Raw genomic sequence first — 21,230 nt, forward strand, 5'->3', positions numbered from 1 at the left:
CATTGACAAGTAGTTTTCCAAGGGATTGGGGAGACAGCGTTCACAGCAGACAGCATAAATGCAAAGGTGGCACCCGAGGGGGTGTGTGAATGTGTGGAGGGCAAACTTCCCTCTCTCCCGGGCATGTAAGTCCCCACTCCTTTGCTGGACTCCTGTGTTTACTGGAAGGAAAGGCATGTTTTGCATCACAAATCATGACTGAATCATAAACTTGTATTTGAAATAAGTCTGCAAACTTAAACACACTCACTTGAAAGTCAACAGGACTGATGTCACAGAGAAAGTACATGGGATAAAGAAGTTCCTCCCTCCCCTCTCCAAATAGATTTTTTTTCTGGTGCTACTACTGCATAAAATAGCTGCGTAGTTCACTTCCAAAAGGGAGTCTCATCTTTCAAAAACAAAAGGAAAGAGGTTTTGAGTCAGCGTGGAAAGTAAATGGGAAAGAGTTCCCCAGAAATGTCACAATAGCATTCCTAGATTGATAAAGCAGAGTGTTTCCCCCCCCCCCCCCCCCGGTGATGCAGGAGATGGTACATCTCTGCTGAGCAATTGCGAAGTGTGCTGGGCCTAACATCTTTACCTGGGGAGATGCCAGTGGATTGCAGTAGGAAGAGAGAAGCTCTTTTAACACTGGGCAGGTGTGCAGCCAGCACACTGCCTTGTGCCTCCTGCTGATGTCAGGGCGTAAGGCACCGGTAGCCTATTCACATCCATGCATCTGTGTGGTACAAAGTTTCCCCAGTTGTTGCCTCGCATCTCCCTACAGTAACGATGTGGGGAGGGGGCTCTCTTCTCACTGGGGCAGAGGACTGCCACTGGCTCCACACCTTAACCCCATATCAAGTAGCTTGTTAATCTCTCATCTCCTGCCCTGATGTAGCTTTTGTTGCCCTAGCCTAGCTGTTTCTGAAGCAAGGCTCCTCTATCTCTATGACTTTTCCATTTTATCCACTAAGCTGAGCTACGTAGTTGGGTAAGATAAGATTTGCTTTTTGGCCCCCAGCCACCCCTCTTAGCCCATTGGCTGAACTTCTGTTATGTCACAGAATATTTACAAGGATTTAAGGCTGCAATTGAGTTGGAAGGGTTCCCAGAGGCAAGATGTCTGAAAGAAGGTTGAGTTCCCACTTCCAAGTGCTGTCTTTCTGAAGCAACTATAAGCTTTTTACATTAGTAAATAACCTTGCATTTTCTCTCACTGACTGCATGCATGCACCTTCAGTGTGACAACAAAGAGCTCTGTATCAACTCAGAAGCTTGCCAAACCAACTTCTAACAGCGCATGCAAGAGGGTATAGTTAACTTATTTTGCATGTAGAGTACAAATTGAACTGTGTATATTAAGCTGTTATGCGCTGTGCAATAATGTTACATTCTCAAATTATTTACTCTTAAATTCAATATTTTTAATGGGTGTGCTGGGGAATTGACTAGAGAGGTTGTCTTAACTTTTTCCTGAAAATTGACCCACTCATCTGTCTAAATACAAAGCGTTTCCTAACTCTTACCTCTTTATCTCTGAACTGTGCAACTTTCAGAACACTGTGGCAACAGCCCTGTTCATGTACCTGGAGCAGCACCAGCTATCTTCTGTTGGGATGGGGAAGATTTCAGGATGGGCTGGATTTAATCTGGACCCTCTGTGAGTAGAGCAATGTGTTTGTATCTAGAGAGGGATCCAGCACCCAGATTCCTTCTGTTGGTTTGCGTTCAGGATGGACTCCTTTGCAAATAAGGGCGGTAATAAAGGTGGAGCTTGCACTGAACCATGCATGGAGCAAGGTTCATCAGCAATGTGAAGATTACATTGTCACTCCCAGACAGATGTTGTTCTAAAACGAAATCCTTGGTTCTACATTGCTTAACTGCTTTGTCAACAGTGAGTTAGTCTTAAGAAGCCATTAAAAAAAACCCTCTATATTTAGTACATTAGTCTTGTGCGTACCTGCACGATGCTTTCAAGTTTTTTTTCTTGAAATCTGAAACTTATGAGCCCAATTCAGATGAGACTCCAAACCATGGGTCACCAGTGCAGCACCCACAGGTAAACATGTGACTTCAGAGGCCTTGTTTTGCACCCGCAGGGTTCTGCTCCCCCTCATCCTTCCCCTGCTGAGATTTTGTGAGGGTACAGATAGGGAGAGGAGAGTTGACTTGGAAAAAAGCTCAGAAAAGTTCACGCCTAATTGCTCTCTGTGTGTGGTGGGTGGGTAGGATTACAGTGCTTGTGTGGTTGGGGTATGTGCATGGTGCTCATGACAGTTTCTCTGATTTACAGTGCGTCTATGGGCCCAAAAAGGGTGGCAATCCCTGCTCCAAGCCATCAAATGAGTCACAGATTTGTGTGTTTCCTCCTCCATCCTTTGTGTGTGCCTTTCCTCACTGCTTCCTGTTTTGTGCTAACCATAGTTTGCTGTGATGTCTGAATCAGCAACGTACACTTAGCTCTTACTCTCCAGACTGCAATCAGAAACGCACTTCAAGCCATGGAAAAGAGTCTTGTGGCACCTTAAGGACCATTGTGGCATACCCTTTTGTGGATTAGAACCCTTTTCAGAACCATGGTTTCTGGTGGTGATATGGAGGGCAAGCACTAACCATACTTTGCCTTTTTGGACACCATGGCTAACTATAGTTGGGACTAAACAGGAAAATAAGATGGGAGGGAGGGTTAGTTTTTGATTCTTCAGCATCATGACTTGCAGGATTTGCTCAGCTGAGTCATGCTCTTGAATTATTATTCATATTCTGGGATGGTAGCATATACAAGTTCAAAGGAGGTTTTTGGATTTGGCATGAATAGGATTGTGCTTGCCCCTGATTCCACCCACAATTAAAGCCCAAACTAGATCCCCTGATGTTCCTCTGAAGTTGGTGTTTGTTTTGTGGTGGGTAGGTTGGGGATGTCTTCATTGACACAAAGGCATTTTCTGCTGGAAGGAAGAAAGGGTTGAATCCCGTCCTCCATGCCTGCTGGGAATACTGATAATTATCAGATCTCTCCCTAGCCAATGCAATTTGCATTTTTAAAAACCTGTGCATTAAAGGCAATGACACATCATGTCTAGTGTGGCTCTCGTTTTATGCAAAGTTCTGCATGGTACATCAGTGCCAGCATATTAGTGTGGCTGGGGGCAACTTTAAATCTGGCACTTGCTAGAGAATCTCCACTTTATCTCCTGATGAAAGGCCTCTAGTGTTTACTAAAGTGACTGTGATGTGGTTAATGTCACGGGGTGCTGACATAATACAATGTCGATTGTGTTTCCCCCCCCTCCCTCTGGGATTCTGAAAGAATTTTGTTCCATTGAGAATACTGCTCCTTCCCTCTCCATCCCTTCTCTGTGCCAGATTTTATATAGGTTGATCTTTGTGTAGCCAGGCTGGGTTTTCAGCATCTCCCCGACCCTGCTAAATTGTGCAATCCAGAACAGAATTGACAATTGTATTACTGGGATGTGTGACAGCATGTGTGATGTGCTTTTTGCTATACGGGGATTATGAGGGTTCAGACTGTCTACCAACAATGGTAATAAGAAGATGTGGCACATGGTGCTAGTTCTGGCTGTCATATGTGCAGGATATCTTGCACCTGAAGTGGCAGCTGAGTTGTGGCTTTGGTGACGTGATAGTCCCCCACCTATGAGAGGTCAGGCAATGACTTTCAGTCATGAGGGACATAGGAAGCTGCTTTGTACAGAGTCAGAACGTGGTCCATTTAGCTCACTATTGTCTACACCAGATGTGGGGAACCTTTGGCCCACCTGATGTTGCTGAACTATAACCCCCATCAGCCCCATCAGGTATGGCAACCGCTAGGGATGGTGGGAGTTGTATTTCAGCTACATCTAGAGGGCCAAAGGTTCCCCACACCTGGCCTACACTGACTGGCAGCACCTGTCCAGATTTCAGGCTGGAACAAATTCTTAGCCCTACTTGGAGATGCCAGGGAGTGAACCTGGGACCTTCTGCATGCAAGGTGGATGCTCTTCTACTGAGCTATGATCCTTCCCCCTCCCCCTAACTATGCTCTTGTACACATAGCTATGCTTAGAATAGTTCAGTGCTGCTCCCTGAGCAAGCTCACTCCCTTGCTCTTGAGCCTGTAAGAATTAGCCTGAAGCCTTTGCAGAACAGTGGCTTCTTGCAGAACTCCTAGTCTGGCCAGTTTATCAGAGCTACACAGAGTAGCAGACTCACCAAAGTCCTAGATGGGCCTGGGTGTTTTGGTTTAATTTGTGGTTTTGCATTGGAAGACAGCAATCTCTTAGGTGACACGTGGTTTCTGGGGCCCCTGCTTTCTGCTACATACAAGATTCACGTAGGAGGCAGGTCTTGGACCTCAGAATGCTATCTGGTCTATTCTGTAGTTAGGGATGTAAAGAGGCAGAGATTTGCAGCCCTTCAAGTATTTGTTGCTATCCGCACTGTTTCTGTACTGCTGCAGTTTGGCTTCCACTAAAACCTACATTGTTCATTTTACTGTCTGGTATTGCCGAACTAATGTCATTAATTGCATAATAAATTTCAGTGGAAGGGAAATGTCAAAAACTATGCAGAAAATTGCGTACATATTACATAATGTTTGTGGACTAAAAAAGAGAGTGGATACCACTTGTATTATCTGATTTCTGTTCTTGACCTTGGAACATGTGAATTGCAGCAATTTCTACTCCCGTTTTAGTTTGTGACAGAATTCTCCAACACCCCTGCTGTAGCACAAGGCTGGGAAAACATCTGGCTTGTTGGATCTGCTTTGTTTTTTACAAGAATCCTTAGGATTTACCAACTGGAACATACATACTGTTGGAATTAAAATTCATGGTGCTTCCGAGCTACTGAGCTGAGGGATTTGTTTTTGGCACTAGAATTGAACTGAGCTCACAGGCCTTTCACACAAAAGTAAACTCTTGTTTATCTCAGGCTGTGGTCTGAAGGAACATAAGGCCAGCTCCCTGCTGAAGCTATCAGGTCTGGTCAGTGCCTGGATGGGAGACCGCTTGGGAACCATATATGTAAGCCGCCTTGGGTTTCTATCATGAAAAGAAAGGCGGGGTATAAATGAAATAAATAATAAATAAATATCTCTCCATTTCAGCAGCCTAATTTAGGTAAAAATAAGGCATTTTGTTGCTGCTATTGCTAAACAATTGAGAGTCAGAAATGCTGGCTGAACTAGTGCAAATCACCCAGAGATCTGCTAGTAGACCTTCCATCTGCAGCAGGAGGGGGAGAATGCCCTATAACTAAGGCAAGGCTGAAAGGTATAGGGATTGATGGGGAGCACAAAAAGTTGCCATAAGGAGACTTACTCCCTCCCCTCCCCTCACTTCTTCCAAGAAAGTGTCTTGAGGTGCTCAGGAATCAACCAGTCAGACCTTTCAAGGCAGCTTATCGGTCTCGAAAATCGCGGGGGAACCAGAGATTTGTTTCCCTTGTCGAGTCACTTCCTTCAGCTCCAAATTATTTATTATGTATTTATTTATTTATTTATTAAATTTATATCCTGCACCCTCCCTGTAGGAGCCCAGGGCAGCAATAACAAAACAAAAACACAAAATAAGCCTAAAGCTGCTGCTTCCTGTCAAACCAGTTTGTGGTTCCCATTTCTAATTCCTCACAGTTGTGGCTGGAATGGAAAGCTTCAGATCAAAAGTGGAGTGAATGCTGGATTGCCATGCCAGTGTGGAAGGCATGCTGGCAACACCTTTTGGTGGAGTGGCCGGAGCCCGAGTTTGGCTTCTTGGCTGCTGCTTTGATGCTCCACAGCCAAGGATCTCGTAGGTCAAAAACGATGGACAGGTTGCACAGTTCCCAAAGGAGCTGGGGTGTGCCGTGAGTTTTTTGTCCTCTGGCAACCCCTCATACTCTGTTATTGTTCAGTTTACCATCAATAAACTGTTATCAGTTTGTTTTTATCTTTGGACGCTGTCTGCTTTCTTCCAGACACTCTGCTAACAGAAGGGACCGTTTGAAGTGTGTGCTATACAACACAATCTGTTTTTGAAGAGGATTTGAAACCTAGGACTTATCTTTTTAAAATGGAGGATGTTTGGGGAAGGCAGATATGGTTACTTGTGGAGATTGGGAGAAGTGTGTTTGCTCTGTGCCTACTAGCCCGTAGGCAGGAGGAAATGATGCAGTGATAAAGGCCTTTGAATTTCATTCTGTGGAGAGTGCGGGATTGGGGCCAGGAAGTACGTGTGTGTGTGTGGTGGTCAACCTGACATGGAAGTGTACTCACTTTGGGGTGAGTGTTATGAATTCTGCGGGGGTGGGGGGAAACCATTTCTTAGGCTGTGCTTGCGCAAGGGGCTTTCTGCCTGCCAATGTCACTTCTGAAGCACTTTTGCCACGGAGATGCTCACTTGCCAGTTTGATTTGGGCTGGTGGCAGTGCTTTTGCAATACTATAGCTCTGCCTTTAGCCTTTAGATGGGGCTTACTTTGAAGTCAATGCAGGTCACCATAATCACTGTCAGGACAGGAACAGTGTGTCAGCACAGCAAGGAGGTCTGTTGATACGGGAATTATCCAGACAGACTTGAGGAAAGGTTACTAGCCACGATGCCTGTGTTCTCCTTCCATGGTCAGACACAGAATGTCTCTGAATGCCAGCTGCTGGGAATTGCAAGTGGGGAGAGTTGCTCTTGCACTCAGGGCCTGCTTGTGGGCTTCCCAGAGGCATCTGGTTGGCCATTGAAAGAACAGGATGCTGGACTAGATGGGCCACTGGCCTGATCCAGCAGGCTCTTATGTTCTTTTGAACTGTCTTCTTTCTTCCTATTGAATAGTTAAAACCAAGGAATAAGGAACAAGTTGCATAGTTATTCTGTCACTCTCCTTCACCCCACCATGTTCTATAGGGAACAAATGATCGTGATGTAAAGCTTTTCATAATTTTAAACCACACGTAATTATTCAGATTATTTGAATAATATTGTATAAACCACTGGTTACCAAGAGGCCACATTGTTGTCAGGTGCTCTTTCTACAGGTTCCATTCAAAGCAGCACCATACCACTTTAAACAGTCATGGCTTTTCCCACAGAATCCTGGGAACTGTCATTTGTTAAGTGTGCTTTGAGTTGCAAGGAGACCCCTATTCCCTTTCTAAGAGCTACAATTATTTATTATTATTATTTATTTATTATTTTATTTTATTTATACCCCACCCTTCCTCCCAGCAGGAGCCCAGGGCGGCAAACAGAAACACTAAAAACACTTTAAAACATCATAAAAAGACCTTAAAATACATTAAAACAAAACAAAATTCCCACAGTGGTTCACCAGTCAGTGCTTCTTCCCATGGAACTGTGGGAGTTGCAGTTCTGTGAGGGGACCAGGGATCACCTAACAATTCTCAGCACCCTTAACAAATGACAGCACCCAGGCTTCTTTCTTTTTTGGGGGGGAGGACCCATGGCTGTTTAAAGTGGCCTAATACTGCTTAAAATGTGTCGTGCAGAGGAGGCCTAATGCATAGTTTTCAGGCAGGCCAAAGTAATTCCCAAAGGTCTGTGGACTACAGAAAGAAGCCTGAACCTATGCAATGCCTAATCCTCAACGGAGCAGAAAACAGATTTATAAAGGGGTGGGTGGGGGAAACATGTGATGAGGTTTTGGAAAGGAGAGCAGGAGAAAGTGGAGCTGTGCTTGGCCACGCACCCTCCCACTGTGTGTGCATGCTCCACATGTGTCAAACAGTCTAACATTTGAGCTGCAGAACAGGAGAGATATATTAAAAAAAAAAACTAAACCTCCGCTTGGGGTCTCCCTCCTTTTTTCCCCATTCATGGCCAGTTGTATAAACATTCCGCCCCAGGCAAAGGCAGCCCCCACGATGTGTGTGTTTGGACAGAGCTCTTTCCATTGGAGAGGCCGTTGGCTTTCCCCTGCTGCCATGTATAGCTCTTGGCAAACCATCTGTTTGCTTTTTGCACTTGGCCTGATGGAGCCCTTGTTACCTTGCGGAATGGAGGGACTTGGATATCAAAGGTCTCTGCTGCTTCTGCTTCTGCCAGGGTGCGCTCCGCAGAAGCCACCCCTCTGTTGGTCAGTAGCAGCACAGAGCGTCCTCAGGAGTATAGAAAGCTGCCTTATACTGAGCCAGATCATTGGTCTATCTAGCTTCGTATAGCTGCTGTTCCAGGGTTTAAGGCAGGAGCGTTCCCCAGCCCTATCTGGAATCATCAGGGATTAAACATGAGACCTTCTGCACACAAAACAAGTGCTCTGCCACTGAGCCACAGCTCTTTCCCACCCTGGTGCTCTCCAAATATTTTGGACTATGACTCCCATCCACCCCAGCCAGCACTGGGGTGGGTGGCGATTTGATGCTTTCATGTACTTGCTGCAGAGAGCCAATCTGAGATATGTAAACTTGACAAATCCTGATGCACTTCACACATTTGGCATGTGAGGATCATGGTTACACTGAAATGGCACATATAAATTTTTAGGCAACATTTGCGTCAATGAGTCTCACTTGCTGTTGCTCAGGCACTGTATCTGTAAGCTGCTTTCTCTCTACCTGGTGATCTGGCTTTTCATTCCAATGACAGATGGCTGTCGGTCAGCGCATGCACAGTTTGCCATCCCAAGCGCAGTTGCTGGTTTGTTGTGGGGTTGTTGTCCCATGTGACGGTATGTTTTGGGGGAGCGGGGCGCTGTCCTTAACCTTGATCAGCTCCAGTGCTTGGTGTCACATTTCCATCTTGCCGGCTGTTCCCCACCACCACCTGTCTGCCTGTGGGTTAATCCTTTTGAGCCTGAGAGGTAATGAGCCTCCTCTCATGCAAACTTACCTTTGGAAAAACAGGATCAAGTTTCTACAGAGTCTGTGGCTGTCCGGTGTCTTCTAGAGCTGCCTGAAGGATCTCCTTGGGGAAGAACCTGCCAGCAATACTGTGACTGATATTAGAATTTAGTGGAAGGGATGCCTCCATTTATAACCCTGTCTCTGAGCTAGGAGTTCCTTCTTGGCTCTGGGTCTTGTGCCACTCTCCACATTTCTTCCATGTCCTCTGCAGCTGTGGTCATTGATGATAACCCTGGTAGATGGTGGCTTAATCTGATCTGGGCCCTAGAATGCATTTGCAATGCCAGAACTTGCCTTTGGGATATGTGACGTGAAAAGAGATTGTCTGTATACATGTGCAAAGTGCTTCTCCTTTCTAATTTTCCTTGCAAGAATGGCACATTGTGTAGTGTTGCCCCAATAGTATCACTGTGCACCACTTGCTCTAATGGACCAGTCTCCACTGGTATGGATAACATTTCTTTGGCTCTTGCCATAAGCAATGATGCATCGGACTCAGGTAGACAGAAATTGCTTGTACCTTAAGTACTGCAATATGAAAGATGCTATTATACACACACACACACCCTCATCCTCCATCAAATAAATGTTGATCCACGCATCCACTTGGCAACTGCCTGGATGCTTTTCCTTGAATTGCACTCCTGATGAACCAGCTTGTCCAAATCATTTACCCTGAGCACAAATAACCGTCCAGCTCTCCTCCTTTCAAGGGACAGTTCCTCTTTCCTGGTATATCAGTGACTTTATTTTGTCTGTTTTTCTGCCTTTTGTGGATGTCTTGTTAAAACAAAAATTAGTGTGAGTTGCTAGCATTGTCTTTCATTAGGGTTACTTTCCAGAAACAATTGAAGACATTTTTGTTTCAACAAACTTTTCCAGCTAGATGAAAAGGTCTCTGCCTTAGGTGTTCATTTTTGTGTTTTTAAACCTATATTTGGTTGTTCTACTGTTTTAAAAATTATTTTAGTTGGTTTAAGGATATGTCTGTAAATAACCTTGGGACGTATATGTGGAAGACAATTCATAGATTAATTAATAATAATACGGTTCAGCTTTCTCTGTGGCGTCTCTTGAGGGTATAGTTCTATGCGAGCGGGTAGATACATATAGCCCACTTTGGATATTTTGATACTTATAGATACATATAGATACAAATAGATAAGATATATATCTCCCACCATGGATATTCTACTAAACCATAGTTTAGTGTGACAAGAGCAAGTTGCAGTCAGCCTTGGGCCCATGCATCACCCTTCCTCTTCCTGTGTGGCTGCAAGGAGGAGTTTGGAAGGTTTAATTTCCACTTTAAATTAATCACGGCTTATTGTCTCATCCAAACCCAGCAAACTAGTTAATATTAACTTTGGTTTGCTTTCAACAAGCCAATATGAAAACATAGTTTTAAAATTTTATTTAGGAGCCCAGGGCAGTTTGCTTTCAACAACCGTTAATTAGATTAACCACAGTTTAGGGTTTGGGTGTCATGCTAAACTGTGGTTCATTGAAATGGAAAGTGTTCACTTTCAATTTCCTCCTTCGAGCTGCACTGGAGGAGGAGAGGAGAGAGAATGTGAGCCAAGACTGACTGCAGTAATTCTCATCATGCTTAACTATGGGGAAACTGTGGCTTTCCAGATATTGTTAAACTCCAGTTTCCATCAGTGCCCAGCAGCATGGCCGATGGTCAAGAATATGGGAGTTGTAATCCTGCAATATCTGAAGGGCCACAGAGTCTTAATCTCTGGTTTATATGTCCAAATGTGTCCTTTGTCTGTAATGTACAGTATATGCATGAATGCTAAGTTTGTGGCAGTACTCATTTTAAACTGTTGCTAACAGATTATAGCACAATTTGTACATCTGACAAAGTCGAATCTAGTCCACAAAGCCTACTGCCATAAAAATAAGGTGCTGCAGGAGTTTATGTTGTTTTTGCTAAAAAACACCACCTTCTTGGCAGCGCAGTGCCAGCTACTGCAGAATAAACACAGTGCAACTATCCAGGCAGGTGGGAATAAGCACCTGGCCATAGCTCTAGGGCCTCTCTAGACATCCTTTTTATTATGCATTCATGATTATTTGTGCTCATGATGGTATCAGATCAGTTACACAGAATTCTGCTTTCAATACTGTTTGCGCCTACAGACGTTTCAGAGGAGACATACAGCTTCATTTCTAGTTGGTGCATGTCCCTTAGCTTCCTACTGAAATGCTACAACTTCTTTTACCAATGTTCTGGTTTATATTTTGTTCCACTTTTGTTGTGCTATAGTGCAAGAGTGCCCTTCCAGATGGCAATAATGTGGTATAACATTGGGCAAGCATCACGGAACGAATACAATGGAATGATGTGTGGATGGGCCAGTGTAAATCCACCACTAATGCACTGTTATTACCATTCCTCATTAAAATGTAAATGTACTGCCTTCAAGTCGATTTCAACTTATGGCGACCCTATGAATTGGGTTTTCGTGAGGCTGAGAGGCAGTGACTGGCCCAAGGTCACCCAGTGAGCTTCATGGCTATGTGGGGATTCGTAGTCCAACACCTTAACCACTACACCACACTGGCTCTCACCATTCCTCATTAGCCTTGGAATATCCTCTGCTGGCTGGCTGGCCAGTAGAGGAACTGTATTTCTCAACAGCCTCCTGGGAGGTGAAATGTTTTGGTTTGTGGAGTCCTGTTTTGGGTGTACCTTCAGCACCATGTCCAAGCACCAGACCTTTTGTGGAAGGTTTTCAGAGGGTCTGGTTGTGATGGGAAGAGAGAACAGGCGGGGCACCAAAGGGGAAGATGAAATCCTCCCCCCCCCCTTTCTGGCTGGGTGTGCCTCAAGTATGTTTCTTTCTTGTGCTGCTTGTAACTTCTATTCCAAATATGGTTGAGCTATTGGCCATGGAAAAAAACGCCAGGAGAGGGGAGGGGGGTCAGTGCCTTCAGCCAGCCCTTGCTAGGCAGGTCTTTTGCCCCCAGATGGATGAGACTGATTTTATAATCTCTCACTGGTCCTCTTTGTCTTTCCAGTTACTGACAGCAAGAAGCAAGTACTATTTGCTATGATAACATGCGTCTGTGTTGCCTACCAATACCTTTAAGGTGCTGCGTGCCCTGGGCTTTGGACTTTTCCTAGCAACTTCTTCCAAGCTAAAAGTTGTACATGTTGGAGAAGAAGGGACTTTGTTATACTGAGTGCTTTTTTTTAAAGTGTATTACAGACCTGTCATCTGTAAGTCTCACCCTAACTGGCTGTACTACTGTGACGTCATGGGGTATTATCTAGAACGTTCTAATTGCTGGGAGGGAAGAATCAGACTACAAGAGAAAGTTACTGAATGGTGCAGCTTTGGTAAGGGAAGGGTCAGTTTAGCTGGGGAAATGTGTAGGCAGCATGGTGTAGTGGCAGCGTGCTGGGCTGTAACCTGGATCCAAATCTCCACTCCCCTATGAAGCTGTCTGCATCTGTTGCCAGTTCTCAGCCTAACCTACCTTGCAGGGATGGTGTGAGGATAAAATAGGGGCGGGGAGAGAGAACAATGTACACTGCCCTGTGCTATTTGGAGGATGTGTGGGATTAAAAATGAAATAAATAAATAAAAAAAACAGACAAGTATTGGGAAGTGAGGCAAGATTTATGAGAGAACAGGGGTGCGAAGGACTGGAACGCTAGCAAATGCCACCAGAAAAAGCTAAGCACAGTTGTTAATAGAACACAGTTCTGGAACTGAAGCAATGCTGAACATAGTTCTGCAATTCCTGAGTGGATGGATTCAACAGTTGCTCTCCCCTACCCCCCCAGCATTGGTATTGCAGTCATCCTGTGTTCATAATCAAGCGATCAAGTGAAGTTAGGTTGCTCCAAAGAGGTCCTGAGCATGAAGGACTCTACAGCTGACCCAAAAAGTTGCTCAAATCTAGGCTCCACTCAGGAAAGGTCTGGCTTTGCTTCACTGGCACGGGAGGAGCCATTTTTATTCCATGAGGTCATGGATGTCCTCAGCTTTGCATTTGGCAATCATCAAAGGAATGAGTGGGCTTTGCAGCCTGATATGGGGCTTCCTTCAGGCCTGAGCTGCTGTTCAGGTCTCCTTGCTGCCTCAGGGAGGCATTGCAGTTAAGCACCCAGAGCTGAGCTGGGCTGCCTCTAAGCAGAATCTAACCTTTGTTTGGGGGCTGAAGTGAAGGCAGCTGTGGCAGTGTTGGGTACAGTCAGGAAAGGTTATTGCAGGGTCGGGGCCAAGAGGAGCTATACTTGGGATCCCGAGGTTGGTTTGCAAGGCAGGCAGGCTGCAGCTAGAGGGAATGGAGCTAATTTATTAGGGATGTCAGAAAAGTCTGATGGAAATGGGAGTGGAAATTGCCAGTGGTTGCTTTTTTGTCCGGAATGAAAATCAATACAGTGAGTATGATTGGCATTCACTTTGTTGTTTTCAGTCCACAAATGATATATAATGACAGCCATTGCTTTTTTGGGAGGGAGTGTAAAAAAATGAGGTGCTGGCACTCATACCTTGATAAAATTGTTGTCGGTTCTTGCACAAAACGGTTGCGATGGGCAGCCCAAAAAGAGGTGCTGGTATTCCGTTATCAGTGAGTACCATCACAAGAAAAGCTCTGATGATATTAATTAATGGCATATTTTCCCCAATCTGCATTATGTTTCCTTTGCAATGAAATGAATGATGGGGAATAATGTAATTAATTATGTAACATTTTACCATAGTGAGCCAAATAAATGTAGTTTTTGTTGGAAGCCAAACTGCAGCAAAATAGAAACAAAGCTGCAGTTCTGCAACAGAACAGAAATCAGTGCCTTCTTATATCCCTAGCCAGGAGGGAAGATTAGAAGTACTTCCTGCAGCCTCAGATCCTGTATGTGGTTTGGAGTACGCCCTCCTTATTTTTGGAGATAGACGGGGTCCTGAAGTAGGCAGCCTGAGTCACTGAAAAGAAGGCAACTCTGTCAGCTGAAAGCTGGGTGTGGAATGCAGATCTTACCAACCTGCGTGGTGCTCAGCTGCAAAGGCACACATCCTGCAGTTTTAACCTTCATGACCATGGATGTTCTTCCTTAGGAGTCACTGGACAAAGATGTAGGGATGGTGAAGGACAGTAGACTTAGGCACAAATATCCCACTTAGGGCCATAGTCTAGTCCTCTTAATATTTAGGTGTGGGAGACTTTGGTTGATTTGGAGGGGAAGAATGTAAAAACCTAGTTCCTTGAGCTATTTTTATTTCCTCTTTCACAGATCTTGTAAACTGCACAATGAATGTTTGGTGCCCTGGCATTTCCTGCTAGGTGTGGTTATGTTTGCATGACATAGATGCATTTTTAAAGCTTTTGGAGGAGCAATTCAATTGAATTAATTTGGTGTAAACAGGAAAGGCTATGCCCACTTCCCCTTTGTAGAAAAGCATGGGGCATAATGCTATTGTAGCAGTGTATAGGATGGGCTTTGGGCTATATAAGATCTGGAGCCCTTCCTCTTCCTGTATTGCAGCCAGTGACTTCTGTTCAGCTGAGGAAAAGTACAGTCAGTCTCCCTTGAAAATCAGAGCTTGCGACTTTGCTAGGACATGTTGCATTTTAGAATTCCATACTGTGTAGTGTTTTGTGAATGGAATATGCTGTAACAAACAACAGTCCTAAGAGATGACATCTGTAGGTCCAAACGCACTTCTAGGTAGCAGTCAGACTTGCAATAGGAACTTGCTTGGTTGCCAGTGGCGAGCCTACATTTTCTCCAGGTGATCAGATACATAAGCTTTTTAATAACGAAAGAGTGTGGTTCTTTTTCTTTTCTGACATCACTGTGCCACAAATGGCTATTCAGTGTAGGCACAGGCATGCAGGCTACTAAAAATCTTTGGAGGCTCATATTTTTTGTAGCCGTCCTTTCAAGGCCACTATCAGGGGAATACATATCGGGTTGACTGTTCCTTGGCAGGCCATCCCACCAAATCACAGGGGGAGGATAAGTCTGTCTGTGGCTATTAGTCATGATAAGTGAGACCTGCATGGAGTGCTCCAGCCATGCCTTCTTTCAGTGGCTACTAGCCACAATGGCTATGTTATCCCTCCGCTTTCAGAGGCAGTATGCTGGGAATCACAAGTGGGGAGAGTTGCTGTTGTGCCCAGGTCCTCCCTGTGGGCTTCCCCTTGGGGCATCTGGTTAGTCACTGTGGAAACAAGTTGTTGGACCTAATTGAGCAGGCTCTTCTTATTTGCTTAGGATACTCCATTCCATTTCCTCTCTTGGTTTTTCATCTCCCCCTCCCTCCCAACAAATACAGATTTCTGTGGCCACTGAGCATACTCAGTCTTCTCTGGCCTGTTTTGGAGTGTTTTCACTCCTTACGGTTCTTTCCTGCCTCCATAAAGGATTTTTTTTTTTTGCACTTCTGCAAATGTTGGGGCTCCTCCAAGCCTGCTGGTACCTCTCTCGTCTGTGTGGGTGGTACCATTTTGGCTACATACAGATCATCAGTTAGAGAATGTTATCACTATATATGATGCAGCTAAGTAGGACCTTCAGGTTCAAAGGCAGTGTATCTCGGGGAAACTGATGCTGGGAACAGACAACAGGGAAGGTCTGTTATCTTCTTATGCTGCTGGTAGGCTTCTCAGAGGCACCTGGATGGTCACTTTTAGAAACAGGATGCAGGGCCAGGTTGACCTTTGGCCAGTTTCAGCAGGGCTGTTCTTGGGGAAGCAGCTTCCTTGCTGGGATTGCTTCTTCCAAACGTTTTTGTTTTGTTTAGTGCACACACGTTCCCCTTAATGGGCATTTCCTGTGCAATGCTTATAAAACAATGCATAGTGTAAACAGAGAGAAGGTTTTCTCTCTCTTCCATAATGCTAGAAGCCAAAAGGGGCAATCCCATGAAGCTGAGTGTGGGGAGGTTCAGGACAGACAAAACAAAGCGCTCCTTCACACAGCACATGGCTAAAGTATGGAATTTGCTGCTACAGGATGTCATCAAGGTAGGGATGGGATCTGTTGGCCGGTGCCGGTTCAAAAACAATCCATCGACCTAACAGGCTGGCATCAATTTGAGTTCATTGTTTATCTACTAGCTCAGTTTCACTTGTTCTGCTTCATATCAAACCTCTTTGGTGGCTGACCCCTGCCTCAGATGAAACCCTCCATTCTGCATGAACCCGTATCCTTAGACTAAGCGGTTGCATTAGCTCATCCTCCCACACAAGATCTGGGATCTTCCATCCGTTCAGTAAAAAACTTATTTTATATTTCACCTGGCATTTTATTGGCTAGTTTGCAAGAGTGTTTTGTTCTGCATCTAGTGGATTTAAGGGCTTTATCAATAACAGTTATTTTAGTTTCTCTCTTACGTTCGTTGCGGGTTCCGTTACTGGTTTTATTGCTCAGTTACTCACCCTGAGCTCTGGGGACAGAGAAGCGTTGAAGAGCAGAATAAAGCAAAGGCCAACAGCACAAGGCAGCCTTCGTCAACCTGATACTGTCCAGATGCTTTGGACTGCATCTCCCATCAGCCCCAGCCAGTGTAGTCCAAAGCACCTGGAGGGCACTTGATTAGAGAAGGCTTTGGTTCCAAAGACTATCAGACTTAGTGTTTTAGAGACCAGAAGTAGCCATGAAGCTTACTCTGTGACCCTGGGCCAGTGCCAATCTCATGGCCTAGCTACATCACAAGGTTGTTGTGTGGACAAAGGGAGAGAATCCCATGTGAGCTGTCCTGAGTTCCTTAAAGGAAAGGGCAGGGGGCGGTCAATACCAATATCCTAGCTGGATTCTGATGCTTGACCAAAGAGGTGGGGGACTGCCAAAAAGGATGCCTGCAAAATAAGAGCCGATTCCAATTACTTCTTAAAGCTCGCCTTTCCCATCAAGCTTTTTGCATACCTTCATCCCTTGTTTACCATTGCCACACTGCCTCTTTCCTCGTTATAATGCATTGAAAGCTCTTTGGGACAGAGATCTGCTCCTCCTCCTTTGCAACTCTGTAAAACTCCATGTACATTAGAGGCATTGTATAAATAATTCCTCATAATAACTTCAGAAAAACGGAGAGGGGGGAGGCAGGTATTCACACCACACTGGTTTTTCTGCCCCTCTTAGCTCCTGCCTGGCTCAGGATTCCACCAGCTCAGTTGCCTTGTTCTGCTCTGCTCTGTTTGTGGCCACAATTAATTCTCTGGGTCAGGGTATTGATGGTTGCTGTCACCTCCTTCATTTGCCATCGACCCAGGTTTGGAAGAAAGCAAACTCATGCCTGCCCTCTTGGATATTGGCAACGCTCAGAGCCTTGGCCTGATCCAGCAGGGCTCGTCTTATGTTCTTAAATAAGATGATGGATTAGATGGGCCTTTGGCCTGATCCAGCAAGGCTGCTCTTATGTTATTGCTTTTGTTCCAAGGGATGCTGCTCTGACCTGCAAATTGTGATAATTCCAAAATCTACAAGCCATATCCCATCACTTAACAAAACACATCCAATTTCCTCCTTTGCTTTTTAATCATTTTAAAAACTTGCTATTATAATTGATAGACAGGCTTGGTGACATGAGCTTCAAATATCCAAAATGCTAAAAAGAAAGTTGACTCCCAAACTTCTCACAGAATCATAGAATAGTAGAGTTGGAAGGTGCCTATAAGGCCATCAAGTCCAACCCCCTGCTCAATGCTCAAATCTCTAGGATTTCTCCAAAGTGCATCCTTGATAGCTGAACTGCCTTTCCTAAGTGGTTTCACTGTTTAAATCAAAGTGTATCTTTCAGACCCAGATCATGAAGCTAGTTGTTAATTTTGTCCTGTTTGCCATTATTCCCACAGCAAGCTAGCGTTTAAACCTGCTTGTCCTTTCTCCTCTTTTTTCTCCAGCAACAGCAGCACACTTTGACATTGTTTTGCAGCCAGTTAAATTGCTTGCAGTTATTTTCTTTGCATTTCAAAATTGTGCATTTGCTTAAACTAACGTTTTGCAAATGAGCTAGCTGACAGGCCCTTTGGTCTGAGGCTTAGATTGGGCAGGGAGTCATTCATTCATTGGCGATCACTCGTGGCCGAGTAAGATTGTCTTCCAGGGTAAGGTCTTTAACAGTGGGTCCGTAAGTGACTGTGGAGGCCAATTCTGGATCCACACAGCCTCCCACAGTGAGGACATAGGTTTCCAGATAGAAGATGGTTGCGATGAGGATTTGCTTGACATGCCTTCCACTTAGCTCATTTGTCCCGTTCTCCCTGTATTTGTGCTTCTTCAAAGTCCATAGCACCTTTGATAATGGCTGACCTCCAATTGGGACACTCATGGGCCAAGGCTTCCCAGTTCCCAGGGAGTATGGAACAGTTGGGTGGGAAGAAAAGGAACCAGTCCAAAGCCAGTGGGATGTTTTTCTATTTTACTTATATTTATTTAGATATTTGTAGACCACACTAACGTAAATACATAATATTAAAATAAGATCAATAAATATCAATAAAATCAGGAAAAATATCAATAAAAGGGAGGGATGACTCCTGCCAGATCTCTATTAGCAAGGAGTTCCACAGGGCAAGGGCCTAGCACACTAAAGGCTCTGTCCCTGTTTAAAGGCTGAGTCAACCTCAGGGGTGTGGAGGACCATCAGAAGTGTCCTGTCAGAAGATCTCTGTGATTGAGGTGGAGCATAAGGAATCAGATAGCCGTTAAGGTACTTTGGGCCCAGGTTGCTTAGGGCTTTGTGAATTAATACAAGGGCATTGAACCTGCCTCATTGGGGGAATTTCCAAACGGTGCAGCTCCCTCAGTAAAGGAGTAATATGCTGCCACTAACCTGCTCCTGTGAGCAGCCTTGTTGCTGCATTCTGCACTAGTTGCAGCTTCCGGACTAGATACAAGGGCAGATGAGTCCCCCTGTTTATAGTGTGTGCTTGTTTTTCCAGACATGGAGAAAAAGTGTTTCAAAGACAGCCTTCCTCAGTCTGGTCCCCTCCAGATATTTTGGACTACAACGCTTGTGTGGGCTGGGCCCGATGGGTGCTGCAGTCCAAACCCCCTGGAAGGTACCAGCTTAGGGAAGGCTGTTTTAAGAGCTGTTCTGCACCTCCCTGCCATTTCAGATGAGTCTTTTTCTGGAGCATTCACGTTTCCTGGGATGGGATGGCAGGGTGGGGTGTGTGAGAGGGACAGGGTGTTGGGTTTCCACACTTTCCTTCCTCTGCCAAAACAGATAACATGCTCTTTGCATTCATGAAAGGGAGGAGCTCCTTACAGTGAGATCAGGAGGCAGGCAGGCAGGCAAGCAAACAATGCAATCAGACCGCTTGCATAGGGACTTAAAATGGGAGTCAGTGACAACATGGCTGCTGCCCCACACACACACACTGTCGCTGTCTTGCCGATCCATCATGTGGAGTACTAACAATACCTAGTGTTTAGATAGCACTTTTGAGTGTTTGAAGCACACTTTGGGTAGTATCCAGTGCTAGCCTGACTTGGAGTAGACCCATGGAAGTTAATGGATGGGACTAACATGTCCATTAATTTCAGTGGGTCTACTCTGAGTAGGGCTTGGTTGGATACAACCCATTGTGTGGCTGTAATTGTCACAGCCAGCCTTATAAGGTAGGTTGGTATTTTAGGACTGAGTCAGAATGGATCTCCTCATATAGACAGTGACTTGGGGGAAGGGTGGCATTTGGGGAATCTTCAGGGCATGAAATGAGATCATTACTGGTGGTGGCAATATTCTTCTTGGGAGCTGGTGGCTGCCACCTCTCTCTCCACATCCTGACAGGGCATCCCCTTTGGAATGACACCGTGCCTTCACACAGTGCCACTGCTCGTGTGTGTGTGTGTGTGTGTGTGTGTGTGTGTGTGTGTGTGTGTGTGTGTGTAAAATGTGGTGTCAGCCAGGAGGAGCTCTGCTATATAATGGGCACGGGTGAAATAAAGCAAGCCCTGTTCCTTCCCACTCCTGTTCACATTGGAGCTTCCCCCAGGGCGACCAATCAGCTCAGCCTTGGTTTTTAATTATCCCCGTCTTAGGAGGGTGATCAGGATGGCAAGGGTCCTGGAAACCAAGCCCTGTGTAGAATGGTTGAATGAACTGGGTATGTTTAGCCTGGGAAAAAGAAGATTGGGGAAGACAGGGACACACACCCATGGTCTTCAAATATGCCACCCTAGTCAGATGCACTATGCATCTGAAAACCAGTTGGCAGAAGCCGCAGGAAGAGAGAGTGCTATTGCACTCAGGTCCTGCTTGTGGGCATCTGGTTGGCCACTGTGAGAACTGGATGCTGGACTAGATGCGCGGCTGGATTAGATGGGCCACTGGACTGATCCAGCCGCCTCTTCTTATGTTTCTTACATATCAGAAGGGCCGTCAATGCTGAAGACAGGTTTGTTCTCTGTTGCCCAGATGATGGGAGCTAAAGTCAGCAACAACTGGTCACAGGTTAGCCACCCCTAGTCTTGGGAAACTTTAGGAAGCTGCCTTATACCGAGCCAAACCATTGATCTATGTGGCTCAGTGTTATCTACACTGATTGGCAGCCGCTCTCCCGGGTTTCAGATGGGGAATATTCCCACTTCTACCTGAAGATGCCAGGGATTGAACCTGGGACCTTTTGTATGCAAAGTTATGGCCTTCTTCCTGCCCTGTTCAGTAGCAGAGCAGGTTGTTGCCTAATGCCACCTGGTTGGTGCTTTCATGGCAGACGTGAGGTGAGATTCAACCCTAGGGGCATCCTGACTGAGCTCAGTCTCAACAGCCCCTGCTATTGCTACATGTGCTGTTGTCTTTGAATGGGGGCTTGTGGGACTGTGGCCTCAAAACAGCTGGGACGCTTGCTTGCCTGATGTGCTAGCAAAGGACATGTTGAGAGTGCCGGATCAGAAACAAGCTGGAATTCTGCCAGCCTTGTGGAATCAGCTGCAGAAGACTTGGTGAAAAGCCAGGGGAGGAAAAAGTGGTGACGGCCCCGATTACTTGTTCCTCATTCTCTCTTTCCCCCTCCCCAACTTTTGTCTGATGATTGTTGCTTTGGAAGTATGTTTGTGTAACTATTTTGGGGAGTCAAAGAGGCCGATGGGGTGGGGTGGGGGAAGACCAGTGGGTGGAAGACTATTGCATAAGCAAAGACACACATTAGATTCTTGTAAAAAGTCCTCTTCAACCCCCCCAGCTGAAACCCTGCTCTGTGCCTCCAATTCGCTCTCTTGTCCACTTTAAGCATCACATTGGATTGATGTTTTTAAAGAAGGGACACACGCTGCATTTTACCCGTTCTGCTTGTTTTTTGTTTTCTTGTTAAGAGAAGCTGTTCTGGCAGCCTGCCAGCTGGAACAGGAAAAGGAAGACAGACCCAAAAAGACTTCTTCTTCTTCTTCTTCAGTGCATTTAGAATTGTGCAGTCTTATGGCCGTGGAGCCATTG

General features: G+C 45.4%; 1 protein-coding gene across 7 annotated transcripts in view; it reads left to right on the top strand.

The window, feature by feature from the left end:
* Positions 1–21,230, top strand: part of PIEZO1 (piezo type mechanosensitive ion channel component 1 (Er blood group)) — a 147,783-nt gene that overhangs the window by 21,880 nt on the left and 104,673 nt on the right. The window contains exon 1 of one of the 7 annotated variants that reach the window (XM_061594548.1): positions 1,626–1,645. The exons of 5 other annotated variants lie outside the window; for them this stretch is intronic. Coding sequence is in view for 1 of the 2 variants with exons in the window: in XM_061594545.1 (XP_061450529.1) it covers positions 13,165–13,225 (61 nt within the window). In the remaining variant the exon portion in view is untranslated. Of the gene's footprint in view, positions 1–1,625; positions 1,646–13,095; positions 13,226–21,230 lie in introns of those variants that run through there. One more of the 7 variants, XM_061594545.1, reaches the window with a different exon arrangement.

This window comes from Rhineura floridana, chromosome 13 (genome assembly GCF_030035675.1).
Source record: "Rhineura floridana isolate rRhiFlo1 chromosome 13, rRhiFlo1.hap2, whole genome shotgun sequence".
Taxonomy (NCBI): domain Eukaryota; kingdom Metazoa; phylum Chordata; class Lepidosauria; order Squamata; family Rhineuridae; genus Rhineura; species Rhineura floridana.